This window comes from Canis lupus, chromosome 32 (assembly GCF_011100685.1).
Source record: "Canis lupus familiaris isolate Mischka breed German Shepherd chromosome 32, alternate assembly UU_Cfam_GSD_1.0, whole genome shotgun sequence".
In the NCBI taxonomy this organism is placed as follows: Eukaryota; Metazoa; Chordata; class Mammalia; order Carnivora; family Canidae; genus Canis; species Canis lupus.
Window position 1 is genome coordinate 19,231,303 of NC_049253.1, and position 17,303 is coordinate 19,248,605.

Here is a 17,303-nt window from a genome sequence, read left to right on the forward strand (position 1 = left end):
ATGTTTTGAGTAGAAACAGAAAAATGCATCCTAAAACTCAGATGGAAGCTGAAGAGTCTGAATATTCAAAACAATCTCAAAAATGAACAAAGTTGGAGGTCTCAAACTTTCTAATTTCAAAATCTACTCTAAAGCTTAACAATCAAAACAGTGTTGTGCTGAAATAAAGACAGAGCTATAGATCAAGAAATAAAACAGCCCCATATATACAGTCAAAATATTTTTGACAAAGATGTCAAGACCATATGGGACACCTGGGTGGCTCAGCAGTGAGCGTCTGCCTTCATTCAGCTCAGGGCATGATCCGGCCCCAGGATGGAGTCCACATTGGGCTCCCCACAGGATGCCTGCTTCTCCCTTCGCCTGTGTTTCTGCCTTTCTCTCTGTGTCTCTCATGAATAAATAAAATCTTAAAAAAAAAAAAAAGATGTCAAGACCATTCAATAAGGAAAGGACATTTTTTTCAGCAAATGGTGCTGGTGAAACAGGAGAGCCATAAGCCCCCTTTTTTTAAATTTTTTTAAAAAATTTTATTTATTTATGATAGGCACACAGTGAGAGAGAGAGAGGCAGAGACATAGGCAGAGGGAGAAGCAGGCTCCATGCACCAGAAGCCCGACGTGGGATTCAATCCCAGGTCTCCAGGACCATGCCCTGGGCCAAAGGCAGGCGCTAAACCGCTGCGCCACCCAGGGATCCCCCATAAGCCCTTATATACAAAAATTAAGAGCTAAAACTCTAAGACTCTTAAAAGGAAAAACTTAATGACATTGGATTTAGCAATGATATCTTGGATATGTATCAAAAACACAGGTAACAAAAGGAGAAAGAGAGATATTGGACTTCATAAAAATTAGAAACTTCTGGGTACCAAAGGATACTATCAATAGATTGAAAAGGCAACCCACAGAATGGGAGAAATAAATGCAAATCATATATCTATTAAGGGATTAATATCCCAAAAATATAAACCTTTTCAACTCAACAAAAGAATAACCTGATTAAAGTATGGGCTAAGGACTTGAATATGCATTCCCCAAAGAACCTATATAAGTGGGCAACAAACACACGAAAAGCTCCCCGACATCACTAACCATTAGGGAAATGGAAATCAAAAGCAAAATAAGGTAACACCTCATACTCATTAGGATGGCTATTATAGAAAAAAAAAAAGGATTTAGAGAAATTGGAACCCATGTGCATTGCTGGTAGGAATGTAATATGGTGTAACCACTGTGGAAAACAGTATGGAGATTCCTCAAAAAATTAAATATAACCATTACTGTATGATAGAGCAATTTCACTTCTGTGTATATACCCAAAGTGACTAAAAGCAGGGACTGAAAAAATACTGTGTACCCATATTTTCATAGTGGTATTATTTATAATAACCCAAAGGTCCATTGATAAATGAATGGATAAACAAAATGTGATATATACATACAATGAGACTTAAGAAGGAATGCAATTTTGATGCAGGTTAAAACATGGATGAGCCCTGCAGACATTATGGTAATGAAATAAGACACAAAAAAAGAATATTGTGTGATTCCACTTATATGTGGTACCTAGAGTAGTTAAATTCATAGAGACAGAAAATAGAATATTGGTTGCCAAAAGCTAGGAGAATGGGTGATTGGGGAGTTATTTTTTAAAGGGTACCGAGTTTCAGTTTGGGAAGAAAGAAAGGTGGTGATGGTTGTACAGCAATGTGAATGTACTACTCTGCCACTGAACTGTACATTTAAAAACGGTTATAAAAAATGAAATAAATAAATATGGTTACAATGGTAAATTTTATGTATATTCTACATTTAAAAATGCCTCAATAACAGTCTTAGCAAGGAAACAAGACATAAAGAAGCTGCAAATGGGAATTTTAGAACTCAAAACTATAGTACTTGAAATAAAAACGTAGTGTATAGGCTCAACAGCAGAATGGAGGGGACCTAAGAAATCAGTGAGCTTTAAGACAAAACAATAGGAATCACCCAATTTTTTTTTTTTTAAAGATTTCATTTATTTATTCATGAGAGACAGAGAGGGAGAGGCTGAGACAGGCAGAGGGAGAAGCAGGCTCCATGCAGGGAGCCCGATGTGGGAGTCGATCCGAGGTCTCCAGGATCACGCCCTGGGCTGCAGGCGGCGCTAAACCGCTGAGCCACAAGGGCTACCCGGAATCACCCAATTTGAATGAGAGAGAAAATCTGAAAAAAATGAACAAAACCTCAGAAGCCTGTGGGATATAACTAAAGATCTCACACCCATGCCATTAGAGACCTGAAAAGAGAGGAGAAATAGGGCAGGGCTGGAAATGTACCTGAAAATTTTTTCCCAAATTTAGCAAAAGAAATAAGCTACATACTCAAGAAGGTGAACATACTTGAAACAGGATAAACCCAAAGAAGTCCATGCCAAGACACATGACAGTCAAGCTTGAAAAATTAAGAAGAAAAATCTTGAAATGACACTTTACCAACAGGGGGAAAAAATAGGAATACTGGATTTCTCTTAAGAAACCATGGAATTCCAAAAGAAAGTGGCACATTTTCCAACTGTTGAAAGAAAAGAACTACTGTCAACCTAGAATTCTATACCCAGAGAAAATATTTTTCACAAATGAAGGGGAAGCCTGGATATTCTAAAATAACAGAAAACAATTTGTCACTAGCAGACCCTAACCAAAAGAGTGGCTAAAGTTCTCTAAACAGAAAGGGAGTATTTGAAAAAAGGAATCTTGGAATATCAGGAAGGAAGAACAACACATACAGCAAAGGTGGTAGATAGATAAATATAGACTTTCCTTCTTTCAAGTTTTCTGTATTATGATTGATGGCTGAAAACAAAAATTGTAACAATGTCTAATATGTTTCTAAATGTATATAGAGGAAATATCTGAGATAAATTACAAATGAGGGAGGATGATGGGAATAATTGCCTAAGCAATCAACAAGAAGTTAGGAATGAGAAACAGAAAATTAAAAAATGAAACTGCAGACTTAAGCCATAACATCAGGCATTATATTAAATGTAAATGGTCTAAAGACACCAATTAAAAGAGATTGACAAAGTGGATTAAAGTACATGACCTAACAAGTGCTCTCTACATTTTAAGTATAATGATAAAGTAGACTGAAACTAAGAGTGGGTGAAGATCCCAAGAATGTTTAAAAGAAAGTAGAGGGATCCCAGAGTGGCTTGGCATTTAGCACCTGCCTTCAGCCCGGGGCATGATCCTGGAGTCCTGGGATCGAGTCCCACATCGAGCTCTCTGCATGGAGCCTGCTTCTCCCTCTGCCTGTGTCTCTGCCTCTCTCTCTCTGTCTCTCATGAATAAATAAATAAAATCTTTAAAAAAATAAAAATAAAAGAAAGTAGAAGCAGCTATATTTATATCAAATAGAGTTCAGAGGAAAAAAAATTATCAGAACAGAGAGGAACATTACATAATGATAGGTCAATCCCCCAGGAAGACAATAGCAATCCTAAGGGTGTATGTATCTACCAGAAGACCTGCAAATATGTGAAGTAAAAACTGACAGAACTAAAAGGAGAAACAGACAATTGCACCATTATTGTTGGAGACTTCAACACCTCTGTCTCAACAACTGACAAAACAATTAGTCAGAATATCAATATATTCTGTTTGCTAAGAATATAGCAAACTCAATTCCACTACCAACAACCAAAAGAATCTAAGTGACATTTAAAGAACACTCCACCCAATGACAATAGAATACACATTCTTTTCAGTATCCATGGAACATATACCAGAATATGCCAATGATTTCTTGAACAAATTCCTTAGCTAAATTCATGATACACAAAATGAGAACTTGTTCTTTGTACAAAATATTTTGGAGTCAATGAGATTTACATGTATTATTTTTTTAACATTGATTTTTGCCTATTTGCTACATGATACTATTTAAGATTTTTTAGTTTTATTTTAGAGATAGAGAGTGTGTGCAAGCAGGGGCAGGGAGAAAGAGAATCTCAAGCAGACTCTGTGCAGAGCATGGAGCCTAATGCAGGGCTCAGTCTTACCACCTGGAGATCATGAACCAAGCCAAAATCAAGAGTTGAGTGCTCAACTGACTGAGCCCCCCCAGGTGTCCCATGATACTTTTATTAGTATAGTGAGAATCTTTTGGGAATATTTGTAAGTAAAAGTAATCCTATATCCTCCATAATTTCTAATGCTTTTAAAACCCACAGCCACCATTTACTACTATTTTAAGATTTTATTTATTTATTTGAAAGAGAGAGCAGAGGCAGATGGAGAGAGAGGGGGGCAGGCAGCCTTCCTACTGAGCAAGGAGCCCAGTGCAGGGCTCAATTCCAGAATCCTGGAATCATGACCCAAACCAAAGGCAGCAGTTTAACCAACTGAGCCACCCAGGTGCCCCCATTTACTATTATTTTATATTTAACATCAACCATATGTTGATAGACCTCAAATGATAGAAGAAATACTTACCAGATCCCATGAGAGCACAAATCAGGACCATGGAATTATATTTGATTTCAGGAGCACTTCTTTCATCTTCCAGCAGTCTGTGTAAAATCTGTACAAGTTTAGCACTTTCTAGATCTTTCTCAGCTGTGCCTAGAATAGGAAACAAAGTATCAGTTGTGTCTGTTTATAAGCCCAGTGCAATGTGGCTAAACACTGATTCCTTTTCTAGAAACTGACCATATAAAACTCTCCAAAAGGGACTGATATATAACGATGACTTTGAGATAGAATATTAAATTCAGACCTTGTTAAAAAAAAAAAAAAGTAGAGTTAAATTTCAGCAGATATTTAGTTTAAGCTTAAAGGGAATATTTTAATATTAACCAGGCAATTAAAAAGTCTTTATTATGAAAAATGTTAAACATATACAAAAGCAGAAAAGATTATATAATGATACACTATTTACTAATATCTTCAAAAACTATGGCCAATCTTGTTTCATCTATCTCTACTTTCATTCACCTACTCTCACCCATCCCAAATTATTTTGGAGCAAACTGTAAAAATGACAGTTTCTTCCATATGTATTTCAGTATGTATCTTTAAAAGATGAAGACTCTTAATGCAATTCCTGTTGAATTCCCAGAGGATTTTCTGTAGAAAACCTTTAAGTTTATAGTAAAGTTTATATGGAAAGCCACAGGCCCTAGAGCGGGTAAATAATCTTGATAAAAAAAGAAATAAAGTAGGAGGAATTCTTCTACCTGATGTTAAGCTTAAGCTCACTACATAGCACAGTTATCAAGAGAGTGTGGTACTGGTAGAGACAGAGAACCCCAGAAATAGACCCACACATATATGTTCAAATGATTTTTTAAAAAGATTTTATTTATTCACGAAAGACATAGAAAGAGAGGCAGAGACACAGGCAGAGGGAGGAGAAGCAGCCTCCATGCAAAGAGCCTGATGTGGGACTCGATCCTAGGAATCCAGGATCAGGCCCTGAGCCAAAGGCAGATGCTCAACTGCTGAGCCACCCAGGTGTCCCAAGTTCAAACGATTTTTGATAAAGGTACAAAATCAATTCAATGCAGGAAAGATAGCCTCTTCAACAAACAGTACTGGCATTTCCTCAGACAAAAGAAAAGAATATAGAAAAGAAAATAAAGCAGAAGGAAGCAAGAAGAAAGAAGAAAGAAAAAAAAAAGAAAGAAAGAGAAAGAGAAAGAAAGAAAGAAAGAAAGAAAGAAAGAAAGAAAGAAAGAAAGAAAGAAAGAAAAGTTGCCCTAAATCACACACTTTACACAGATTTTAATTCAAAGTGGATTATCCACTTAAATGTAAACTATAAAGCTTCTAGAATATATGAAGAATTTCCAACTTAATAGTTAAAAAATTAGAAAATGAGCAAAAAAATCCATAGGTATTTCACCAAAGAATATATACAGATGGCAAATAATGATGAACATCTTTTCATATGCTTTTCATATGCTCTAATTTTTCCATTAGAAAAATGGAAAAACCATAATGCCTACACAGCTATCAGAGTGGCTAAAATTCAAAACAGTGACAATACCAAATATTTGATGAGAATGTGGAAAAAACTAGATCGTTCACACAGTGCTGGTGGGAATGTAAAATGGTATAGCCATTCTGGAAAGCAGTTTGAGAGTTTCTTTAAAAATTAAACATATAGTTACCATACAACCCAGCAATTGCACTCCTAGGCATTTATCCAAAGAAATGAAAATTTATGTTCACATAAAAACCTACGCATGAATGTTTATAGCATTTATTTATTTTTAAAAGCCCCAAAGTAGAATCTGCCCAGATGTTTTTTGACAGGAATGGTCAAACAAACTATGGTATGTACATACCATGGAATGCTATTCAGCAATAAAAAAAAAAAAACATTGATACACAAAACAAATTGGAAACTATGTTGAATTAAGAAAACCAATCCCAAAGGCCACATACTTTATGATTCCACATATATAACATTTTAGAAATGAAGGACAGATTAGTGGTTTCCAGGGATGAGAAACAAGGTAAGGGGTAGAGGGAGGAGGTAGGTGACTACTATGGTTATAAACGGAGAGATTCTTGTGGTGTTAAACTATTCAGTATCTTGGCTGGGGTGGTTGATACACAAACTACACATCCTAACACTGTATAGAACTAAACAGATACACAAATGAGAACAAGTAAAACTGGGGAAATCTGAATAAGACTGGTAAGTTATATCAGCAGTTGAAATATTATTTATAGTTTTGCAAAATGTTACCATTGGAGAGACTGGGTAAAATATACAAGGGATCACTGTATTATTTTTTACAACGGCATGTGAATCTACAATTATCTAAAAAGAAAAGACTCTCAATAATGTTGCTTTAGTACTATTATCATACTAAAAAATTTAATTCCTTAATATCAAATAGTCTAAGGAAACAAGATTGGAAAAATATGGTTTTCAAAGTATATTGTGCATTAAAAAGATGGTATGGACTTATTTTTGTATCTTAAGTCAAGGAATCTAGGAAATATTAGGTAACAACAACAAAAATGCATGTATCATAATTTGTATATTCTATGGTAAGGTGACCAGACTGAGGCAAATGCTTAGGTATCAGGAAGCTAATGAAATTATAACTTGTTTGGAAGATATTGGCACAAAACCAGATTCATCCCAGGCTGGGTCATCAAGCATATTCTGAAACTGCCTTATCACTTTAAGCCACTTAAAATCAGGCCATGAACCCAGTTTGGTATTCAATATCCTCACCAACACTCTGCCCTTCATCATAGCTCCCCCCACTGACTCCGCATGATGGCTGCTGGACTTGTAAGCTGACTCTATTCAAACCATGTGTGAAGTCATGGCTAATCCAGGACTTGAACTGACCTCCAAAGCATCTCTATCTGTAGACCAAAGTCAGTAAGAATAAGCATGTGTTCTTGAAGTCTTTTATCTTTAAAATTCAGAAAAATTTTACATCCTACTCATACCAAGGATTTAAAAAAAAATTGTTTTAAAATTCAAAACCCTTTAAGATAACAAAAATTTGAATCTCTCATACCTAAAATCTGAGTAAATGTGACACTAGAGAAAGACAGACCATGTTTATCTTTTGGTTCTCCCTTGGAATAGGGGTTGGTGGGTCCAATTGCCACTGTGTGAGAATTATGGACATAAATCATCAGTGGGAATTAACAGGTGATCGTTAACAGTATTTACCTAAATAGCTTTGAACTGTACAGGACAAACCTACTAAGTCTATAGTCCTCCATTGTATAAGGCAGCCTCAGGCCTTAACCACAGGCTGTGTGACTGTCCCCAGCTATCTATATCAGAGACTGGTTCCTGGGACAAAGGTTACTATCTATAAGCTAGATGCCTATGAATTAGCTTCTCAAGAATTCTGACCAACACGGATGCTATATGCTAGAAAGACACCAGCTGAATTATTTAAACTCTGCTTTGGGGGAATTTTGAATGTAAAACACACAGAAGAATGACACAGAAGGTAAGAATTTAGAATGAGGGCAATACTATAAAGCAAGAGAAGCCACGGTGACAGAAGGAGATAAGCAAGAGAGAGACTCAGTAGTAGAGATGGAAGAGAAGGTCGGGTCACTGGAAGGGTAGCAGACTCTAAACTTGCTGTTGTATTCTAAATATAGTTTCATTTCTCTGTGAGGCCTGCTGAAATGTTTTGTGTTCACTAAGTGCCTATAACTTGAAATAACATTTGAGACAGAACTTTAAAAAGAGTTAAGCATTGGCCTAAAAATGTTACCAAAAGTAAAAGCTGAGATGGCAATCTATAGAAAATGATTTCCTATATATCAATCTATAGGTGCAGACACATGCTGGCAAAATGTTTCCAGTCAAGGTTTTGTTGACTTCTATTCCACTCCTGTGCTTCATTTCATCCAAGATAAAAATAGGAGAAAATAAGTTTGACACTGGGGTACTTACCCAACTCTAAAGCTGCTATTAGTGCCAAAGCAACAAGGGCTTCATTCTGCATTATTACATGTTCACTAGTTGCCATGGTAACTAGATGCTTGATGCCACCACTCTGTACAATGGTTTTAATTACATCCTACAATAAATAAATATCACAGGCTTATAAACTTTAATTTTAAACATAAAGAAACAGTCAATTCATTGTTAAGTTGAGTGCTTTGCTGACAGTGTCCTGTATGAATCATTACATTTAACCATAATTTTTTTCTTCACAGAAGAAAAGGAAAAAGCTTTTAGCTTTAAATAAATTCATCAAAAGATGACAACTTAAATTACCTAAGTGAAAAAGACCACTGCAGTTCATAGCAAGGAAGAGAGTCCCAGAAGCTACCAGGCAAAAAAATAAAAGTGTGGTTGCCCCAAATGTTGACTTACTATGGAATGAACAGAAGAGAGTAAGATTTTGTAAGGACAAAATAAAGTCCTTCTTTCAACTTATTATTATAACAACAGGTAGTTGTTCTCCAGATGATCTAGGTAAAGTGTTTTTTTGTTTGTTTTTAATCTCTTACCCCTTTGTTGAAAGGGACTTGAGCAGAACTTAAAATTATCTCCCTCATTTCTCATGGGACCTACACCTCTGTCCTCTTTAGTGGCAGAGGAGACAGTGGGCTCCAGATTGAATAAAACCCAGTCCCAACATTGACTAAACAAATTACTGAACCTCTATGCGTCTCAGTGACTTTATCTATAATGCTGGGATAATGTGTTATCATAGGTTTTTATGATAATTACAAAGTTATTACATGAAAAGTACACATAAGAATATACAGCTAAAATTAGATTTTTTAAAAAATGGTCACATTTATTTCTAGTATTCATTTTTGTTTTAATCTCAGTTTTGTTGCCTAAAAACTCTTGGATTAAATGTGATTTAGAGGAAAGTCTAAATTACAGAATTTTTTAAAGTAATTTTCTTTCACTACTTTTAATAATTTAAGTGCTGGGTGTTAGGTAGCCTGTCTGCATTAGCTGCAACAGTATAAAAACTAAGTGTAATTAGAAATATTTTTCAATTAATTTGTGAAAATACACAAAAAAGGGTTTCCTTTATGCTTCTACCTTATATAATTTTTTAAAAAAAGATTTTATTTATTTATTTGACAGACACAGAGAGAGCACAAGCAGGAGGAGTGGCAGGCAAGGGGAGAAGGAGAAGCAGACTCCCGCTGAGCAGAATGCCTGACTTGGGGCTTGATCCCAGGACCCTGGGATCATGACCTGAGCTGAAGGCAGACATTTAACGGACTGAGACACCCAGGTGGCTAAATTCTAAATTTTAAAGAAAACTATTTATAGATAGTATCTTTGCTTTGAGATCAAATGCATTTAGAGATCAAACCCAGTACTAAGTTTTTATGGTGACTGTATTCTAGCATCTAACAAGCCTCTCTCTTAACCTCTTTTAGTAAGTGAGAAACTGTCCTTTAAAGCCTTTTCTAATGAAGAGAAAACCTCCTAGTATACTGCTTACTTGGTGGGCATTTTATTTGAAACTTAAAATTCGTAAAGATTTTTATAAAAATCACAAAGCAACTTACTGAGTAAAGAAGACCACAAGAGGTTCATAGATACATATATAGTCACCTAATGAAGGTTCTTGAACTATCATTTCATCCTTTATTTTGTGATTCACCCTGGAGAGTCCACTGTAGTAGAAGGAGCAGGTAATGAACGAAGAAGGCAACTGTATCAGAAGCCAATAGCTCCCTGTAAGATCAAGCATAGCTCTCTCATAAAATGAGATGGTAAAGGAGCTATGAGGGAGAGAAAGAATCTCATGCAGACTCTGCGCTGAGTACAGAGCTGGACACAGGGTTTGATTTCACACCCCTGAAATCATGACCTGAGCCAAAATTAAGAGTCGGGTGCTTAACTGACTGAGCCATTTTTTGGTGCCCCTCCATCTCACTTTTTTGAACAGGTATTGGAGAATCGCTTTTTAAAATGCCCACCCTCTCTCCTCTTATTTCAATAAATGTTTGTTGAATAGCTCCTCTATGGACTTGCTTTGCCTGACAGAATGGGGGATAAAAGACAAATGAAGCATTGTTCTGTTATATGACAAAAAAGAATGATATTCATAGCTACCCCCTATGGAGCAACAACTACACACTGGACATTATACTGGGTAGCTTAGAGATATTAGCATATTTTTAGCCTCACAGAAAATCCTATTAGCTAGATATTATCTGTAGTTAACAGATGAAGAAATTGAAGCTCAGATTAAGTTATGAAATTTGGCCAGTCAGTGATTAAGTAAGTGATAAAAAAAAAACCAACATTCAAGTCCAGGCAGTCAGTCTATCAGTTCCTTGTTCTTAACCATTTGTTGTCTATGCAAAAGTATATGTACTGAATTCATGACATGCCATATATAGGCAGTCACAATGTGCTCTATGGAGGCTCTCTGAATATATTTTAAAGTTATATTGTAAACTTCAAGATATTAAAACAAAAAGGTAAAAGGTTATTGGCATCACTCCACAGAGCAAGGTTCATCTGGAGAATTACAAATAATTTTAGCCATTACACATCTACAAGTAATCCAGAGTTAACTTTTCTGAAACCATTTCATTTATTAAATTGTAGAGATACACAGGAAGACATTTTTCTGGGAAATCCTTCTGAACCCTATATATATCTGTAAAATCTCCAAAAATTTTAGACATACTTTATAATGCTTTACAAAGTTTTAAATGATGTATTATTTTGTAATCCTATTTCTCAAGGAGTTTTCTTATGGAAAGCTAAATTTTGGAACATACACAACCAAGGCAAATTGTCTATGTAATAGTCTCACATGTTCAGCTTTTATGGTCACTTTGCCATTAATAATTGAGATAATCCAGGTACAAATTTTGTTGAAAACTCTATAATGTTGACTACAATGTAATGGTCTGAAATAGGCTTAAATTCAAGATAATTTATAACATAGCCACTGAATCACCTAACAAAAATTTTCTTTCTCAACTTTGTACCATCAAAGACTACTTCTCAGTATCGGAATTAAATGTTAGATATATGAGCAAATGACTAAATAAATTTGTTTGAACTACTTTTTAGCTTGGCAATTGAAGAATGTTCTACTCTTAAGAAAAGTGCTTTTGACATGAGGCAGTTTTTATGTTCTGGTGTAGAAGCAAACTGTACTTTTCTGTTTTTGATACCTACAATCAGAACGTCCAGCTAATTGCTAAAAAGCCCTAGCCTAGGGTACTCTTTCGAGGGAAGATGTGAATTTACCTATTGGCACAAGTGCAGGAATGCAGTGTATATGGCTGAGATGACTAAGCTAGTGTGAAACGCTGTGAGTCAGCGCAGACTTTCAGAGGGTTGGACTGTAAGACAGAATTCAGGGTGACTTTAAAAGGAGTAGGATCTTCAAAGTTTAAAAATAACACAAGGAGAGAACTATAATTCACAACAGTTGGTTAAGGATCTACAGGAATGTGACTAACTTGTACCTAGTGTTTAAAAGCTTATTCTAGAGCAGCATTTTCCAAAGTATGTACAGTGGAATGTATTTAATAAATGCAACCTGTAAAAAAGCCCCATTGTCAGATAGTTTGGGAATCAGTAGATTAAATAGAGTTAAGAAGTTTTTTTTAGAGTAGTACTAATATGTGCTGTGAATTCCAAAGGCAAGGAAAGAGCATGAACTACTTCCCTAACTAATCTGATCATATAACCTTTACCCTTTGTGGAATATTTCTTAGGGTTATTATTCAATAGAACATATTCTGAGAACTGCTTTGATTCTCAAAAGGAACCACTGATTCCACTTTAATGTTTGTGAAATTTAAAACTAAGAGTTCTAATCTGGAGCTCACCTAAGGAACACCCCTTCTGTTCTGATCATTAAAGTATGCACATCAAGGTTCCTATTGCTGCTTAGCAGCAGTATACACCTTAATTATAGGGAAGATATGCAAAAAAACACAAACCAAAACAAAAAAACAAAACAAAAAAAGCCTATAGTACTGAACTGTAAACATACAGTTGTTATAATATGACCATGAAATTATAATTATCATTCAAATTGTATCATTTCAAATTGTTTTTTGTTACACGTATACACACACACACACACCCCTAGAAAGGTGCAGTGCCCTGTTTCCCTGGTCTTTTCAAAACACCTACATGACTATAGATGCTTAATGGGTGCTTGAAAGCCATTTTTTGGTGGGGGAGATGAGGGACAAGGAAATCTGTGATAAATATTAAAAGAAAAGCCTTAAAACCCTCAAATCTCAATTTTATATAGCAACTGAAAAAGCTTTGGCTCCAAGATTTGGTTAAGAAGTTGTGATGCATTTTCTCATGGACATAAGTGAAATGGCCAAAAGGCTCACTTTAGAAAACAGGTTATAGTAAAAAAAAAAAAAGGTATAGAATATAGATACTAAATCAGCTGCTAACCTGCTGACCTGGGTTCCCACCACTGTGCTCTTTAAAACAGTTCATTTGCTCATTCATGTATTCATTCACTTAACAGAGGTTAGCAACCACATGTCAGACACATACCAGGCTGGACACTGCTTTGAGAATGGACTTCATCCAACTCTGTGAGTTCAGAGCATCATATACTATCTAGATATCATTTGATTTCTTAATATCATTAGCTAGCTTGGTCATTGCCTAGTACATAGATGTCTGACACTAAGCGTGGTGGTAAAAATAACACCTGCAACCTCTACAACAACTCCATTTACTGAGTGCTTACTATGTCCCAGGTACCAATTGAGCACTTCGTATATGTGATCTCATTGAATTATTCTCACAACACTTAATTTCGGGTAGGTATTATCTCAGGTTTAATATATTGAGATGTGAAAGACTTGACCAGGTAAGTAGCAGAGATAAAATGTGAACTCATCTGATTCCAAAGCTTACTCTTAACTATTATGCAATAGAACTAAATACAAAAGCTCAATCTTCAATTACTTTTTCAGGATTGTGCCTCACTTTACGGTGTTTCACAGACACTATGGTTTTTTTTTTGTTTTTTTTTTTTTTTTTTTTACAGATTGAAGGTTTGTGCAACATTAAGCAAGTCCATCAGTGCCATTTTCCCAACAGCATTTGCTCGCTTCATTGTCTGCATCACATTTTGGTAATTCCCAGTTTCAAACTTTTCCATTATTATATTTACTATGGTTAACTGTGATCAGTGATGATGAATCAGTGAAAGCTCAGATGACAGCATTTTTTAGCAATAAAGTATTTTTTAATTAAGGTATACAAATTATTTTATTAGACATAATGTTAATGTACACTTAACAGAATATAGTATAGTATAAACACAACTTTTATATGCATTAGGAAATAAATTCATTTGACCCACCTTTTTTTTTTTTTTTTTTTTTTTTTGCAATTTTTACTTTATCACAGCCCTCTGGAACAGAAACTATGATATCTGAGGTCTATCTGTAATGTATTTATATATAAATATGTAAAATGCAAGCTTATGATATGAGATCTATGATACAGAGTTTCCAAAAAGGCCACTTGCATGTTTTTTAGTGAAGAGTCTTCACTGGAACTTACTTTTGATTTACTGTGTCGAATGAGGGCAGACAGCAGTCTGTTGGACTCCCCCATCACACCAGCATGATCTTTGGCTTCGCACCATTCTACCAAACGCTCCACTAATTTAACATTCTTTCCCAGTTGTTCAGCAGCTTCTGCTATAGGAAAGAAGTCAAACCACACAGGAAACAATCACTGATAAGCATCCAAGGAAACAACTGGTAAAGATGTAAGAGTGTGAAAGAAAACTGTATATATATCCATCTAACACAACACAATGATTAAGCAAGAACTGCAAATACTCTGTATCTGATGGAATAGTTAGCTTTTTCTACAAAGCTATAGACTTTCATACAAAACACAAAAATACAAAACAGTTTTATATTCTTATAGTTCAGCCTGGTAGTCTGCTAGTACTCTGGCAAACTGTAACAAAGGGTATTAGAAGGACTCTGAGAAATCAATACAGAGAAAGGTTTAGAATTTAGAAATAAGTAAACAAACACAATTCATTCCAAGGAGTGGTTTTCACTGTTATTTCTGTAAACAGAAAAAAATGAACTCTCTGTTCCCAAAACAAATTTTTAAAAATCTTGAGTGTTAGCATACCAAAACACGATTTTTAAGACAAGGTAAAAATGGTATGAAACTCTAAAACAGGAGATCCCTGGGTGGCTCAGCAGTTTAGGGCCTGCCTTCGGCCCAGGGCCTGATCCTGGAGACTCGGGATCGAGTCCCACATTGGGCTCCCTGCATGGAGCCTACTTCTCCCTCTGCCCATGTGTCTCATGAATAAATAAATAAAATAATAAATAAATAAATAAATAAATAAATAAATAAATAAATAAAATCTTTAAAAAAAGGAAAAAAAAGAAACTCTAAAACATAAAAACCCTTAACTGAAAAAAAAACAACAACAAAATCTTTAGAACTGCTAATAAATCAACATAAAGCCAGGATTATATGTACAATAGAGATACAATATAATTTCCATTTAAATTTAATTATAACAAGCATGGAAATTAATGGAGTTCTAAAATCAATCTCTTTTTGTCTTTTATTTGCCATTCGTTTTTATGATTACATAATTCTGAAAGCTAAAAACACGTCTTTTTCAACTAAGGCACACTGACTATCATACCAAAAATGTACCTTGTGAAAGCATTTCTTTTACCTTGTGCATCTATTAACATTCTTAATGTTCCCAAAAGTTTGAACTGAACCGGAGGCATTTCAGACTTAAGGAATTTCAAAACTGCCTCGGTGACTCCAGCTGATAGCATCTTTGCTTTATTTACAACTAGAGAGAGAGAAAGAGAGACTATGGTTAAAATGGTACTAGCATTCTTGATGATAGTCATTCAATTCAATACACATTTATTGTCTTATTATTATTATTTTTAAAGATTTTATTTATTTATTAATGAGAGACATACAGAGAAAGAGAAGCAGAGACACAGGCAGAGGGAGAAGCTGGCTCCATGCAGGGAGCCCGATGTGGGACTTGATCCCGGGTCTCCAGGATCAGGCCCTGGGCTGAAGGCGGCGCTAAAATGCTGAGCCACCCGGGCCGCCCGTCTTACTATTTTAAAGGCCTCATGTTACATTTTTCTACGTAAAAGCAGTCTTGTGGGGCACCTGGGTGGCTCGGTGTTTGAGTGTCTGCCTTTGGCTCACGTTCTCTGCAGGGAGCCTGCTTCTCTCTTTGCCTATATCTCTGGTTCTCTGTCTCTCATGAATAAATAAATAAAATCTTAAAAAAAAAATAAAAGCAGTCTTGCTACTTTTCTGTTTATTTAAAGAATAGGACTGGGGATGGGGGATAATTATCCTGTTTGTTTATAGGAATATAACACACAAAATCATACATATTGGCTTTTTAAACCTATCCTCAAAATACTTAACAATTTGTAAAGGAAATCTGACCTTGTTGTCTTCTTATTTACAAAATAACACAATTCCTCAACTTTAGTAATGTTTCTTTTTACCTCTGTCCTTGACCCAGCTGTATTAATAGAGATGTTCTAGAAACTAATAAACAATATTAATCTGTTATATGAATCAAACTGATTTCTTATAGGTTGTATCTTCATACAGTTATACTATTTCACCTAATCAGAAATTTACTTTTAGAAAGTAGAATAATAGTTTTACCTCATGGCTCAGAGCACCTTTAATCCAAAGACACATTAAAGCTATTTTTAAGAATTAGGTCTGCTTATAGAGGAAAAAGAAACCCCTGAAAGTCATTCTTTTAGGGGACTCTGTTAATTGATGCCATTATCTTACCTCAACTGAAGATGCTTAAAAGAGCTTAAGTATATAATATGATGAAAATCTAATTCACAAAAGGTAATTAATAGAAATATTTCATCTGAACAAATACAAAGATTATGTTTGCATAGTCTCAGAAAACCTATTTTGACATATGATCTCCATTTATTAGTAAGAAAGATATAAACAATTTGAAGATGTTTTTTTCTTGGTTAGGGTAGGTCTACAAAACACAGAAAATAAATACCTTCTTAAACAACAGATCTTACTTCTTACATAGTTGCCTACTATTCTTAAGTCTTACCTGGAATGGCCAGATTTCTGAGGGCACTTAATGCTGCATGCTGTACAGTTACATTTCCATCTTCTACATGTCTGTCCAGTAAATCCATAAGTTTTTCTACAATTCCATTGTCTACCATATGGATACAGTTTCCATCTGAATGAAACAAAAGCATTTTTTCTTTCCTCTTTATAAATATCTATAAATATTTTATAACAGTGATGCCTATCTATGACCTACATTAGAGAAAATGGAGCTACAAGGAAATAAAATGAATTCCAATGCTTTCTCCCATCATATTTATGAATTATTTTTTCTTTACTAAGAAGTCATGACAAGAAAAATCTCTAGCATACAATCTGATAATATATCAGAAGATAAGTAGAAACCATATACTTAAAATGTAATAGTTTTGACTTATAGTGAAGTATGCTTGAGTTCTGCCAATGTTATAGTGACAACAAAAGATAGTCAGGGCTGATGTTTAAATTATTTTTCAATAACAATTTTTGAAACATTTATAAAGCAGAGAGAGTATTATAATGAACCATTCACTATTCCACATTTAGCTTCAACAGTTACCAATATTTTACTGTTCTTAATTACATCATTAAGGAGTGAATGATCATCCTCAAAAATAAAAGTAAAGAGGGAATAAGATATCCATTATACAGTTACACAGTTCACAGTGGAATAAAATAAAATTAAAAACAAAAATAACCCAT

General features: G+C 34.9%; 1 protein-coding gene across 16 annotated transcripts in view; it reads right to left on the minus strand.

The window, feature by feature from the left end:
• RAP1GDS1 (Rap1 GTPase-GDP dissociation stimulator 1) overlaps positions 1-17,303 on the minus strand; it is a 159,897-nt gene that overhangs the window by 7,201 nt on the left and 135,393 nt on the right. For 15 of the 16 annotated variants that reach the window (XR_005382801.1, XR_005382800.1, XR_005382802.1 and 12 more), the window contains 5 exons: positions 16,600-16,734; positions 15,196-15,321; positions 14,040-14,179; positions 8,439-8,565; positions 4,481-4,609 (listed from right to left, as the gene is read on the minus strand). Coding sequence is in view for 6 of the 16 variants with exons in the window: in XM_038582073.1 (XP_038438001.1) it covers positions 4,481-4,609; positions 8,439-8,565; positions 14,040-14,179; positions 15,196-15,321; positions 16,600-16,734 (657 nt within the window). In the remaining 10 variants the exon portion in view is untranslated. The remainder of the gene's footprint in view (positions 1-4,480; positions 4,610-8,438; positions 8,566-14,039; positions 14,180-15,195; positions 15,322-16,599; positions 16,735-17,303) is intronic. The other variant, XM_038582074.1, reaches the window with a different exon arrangement.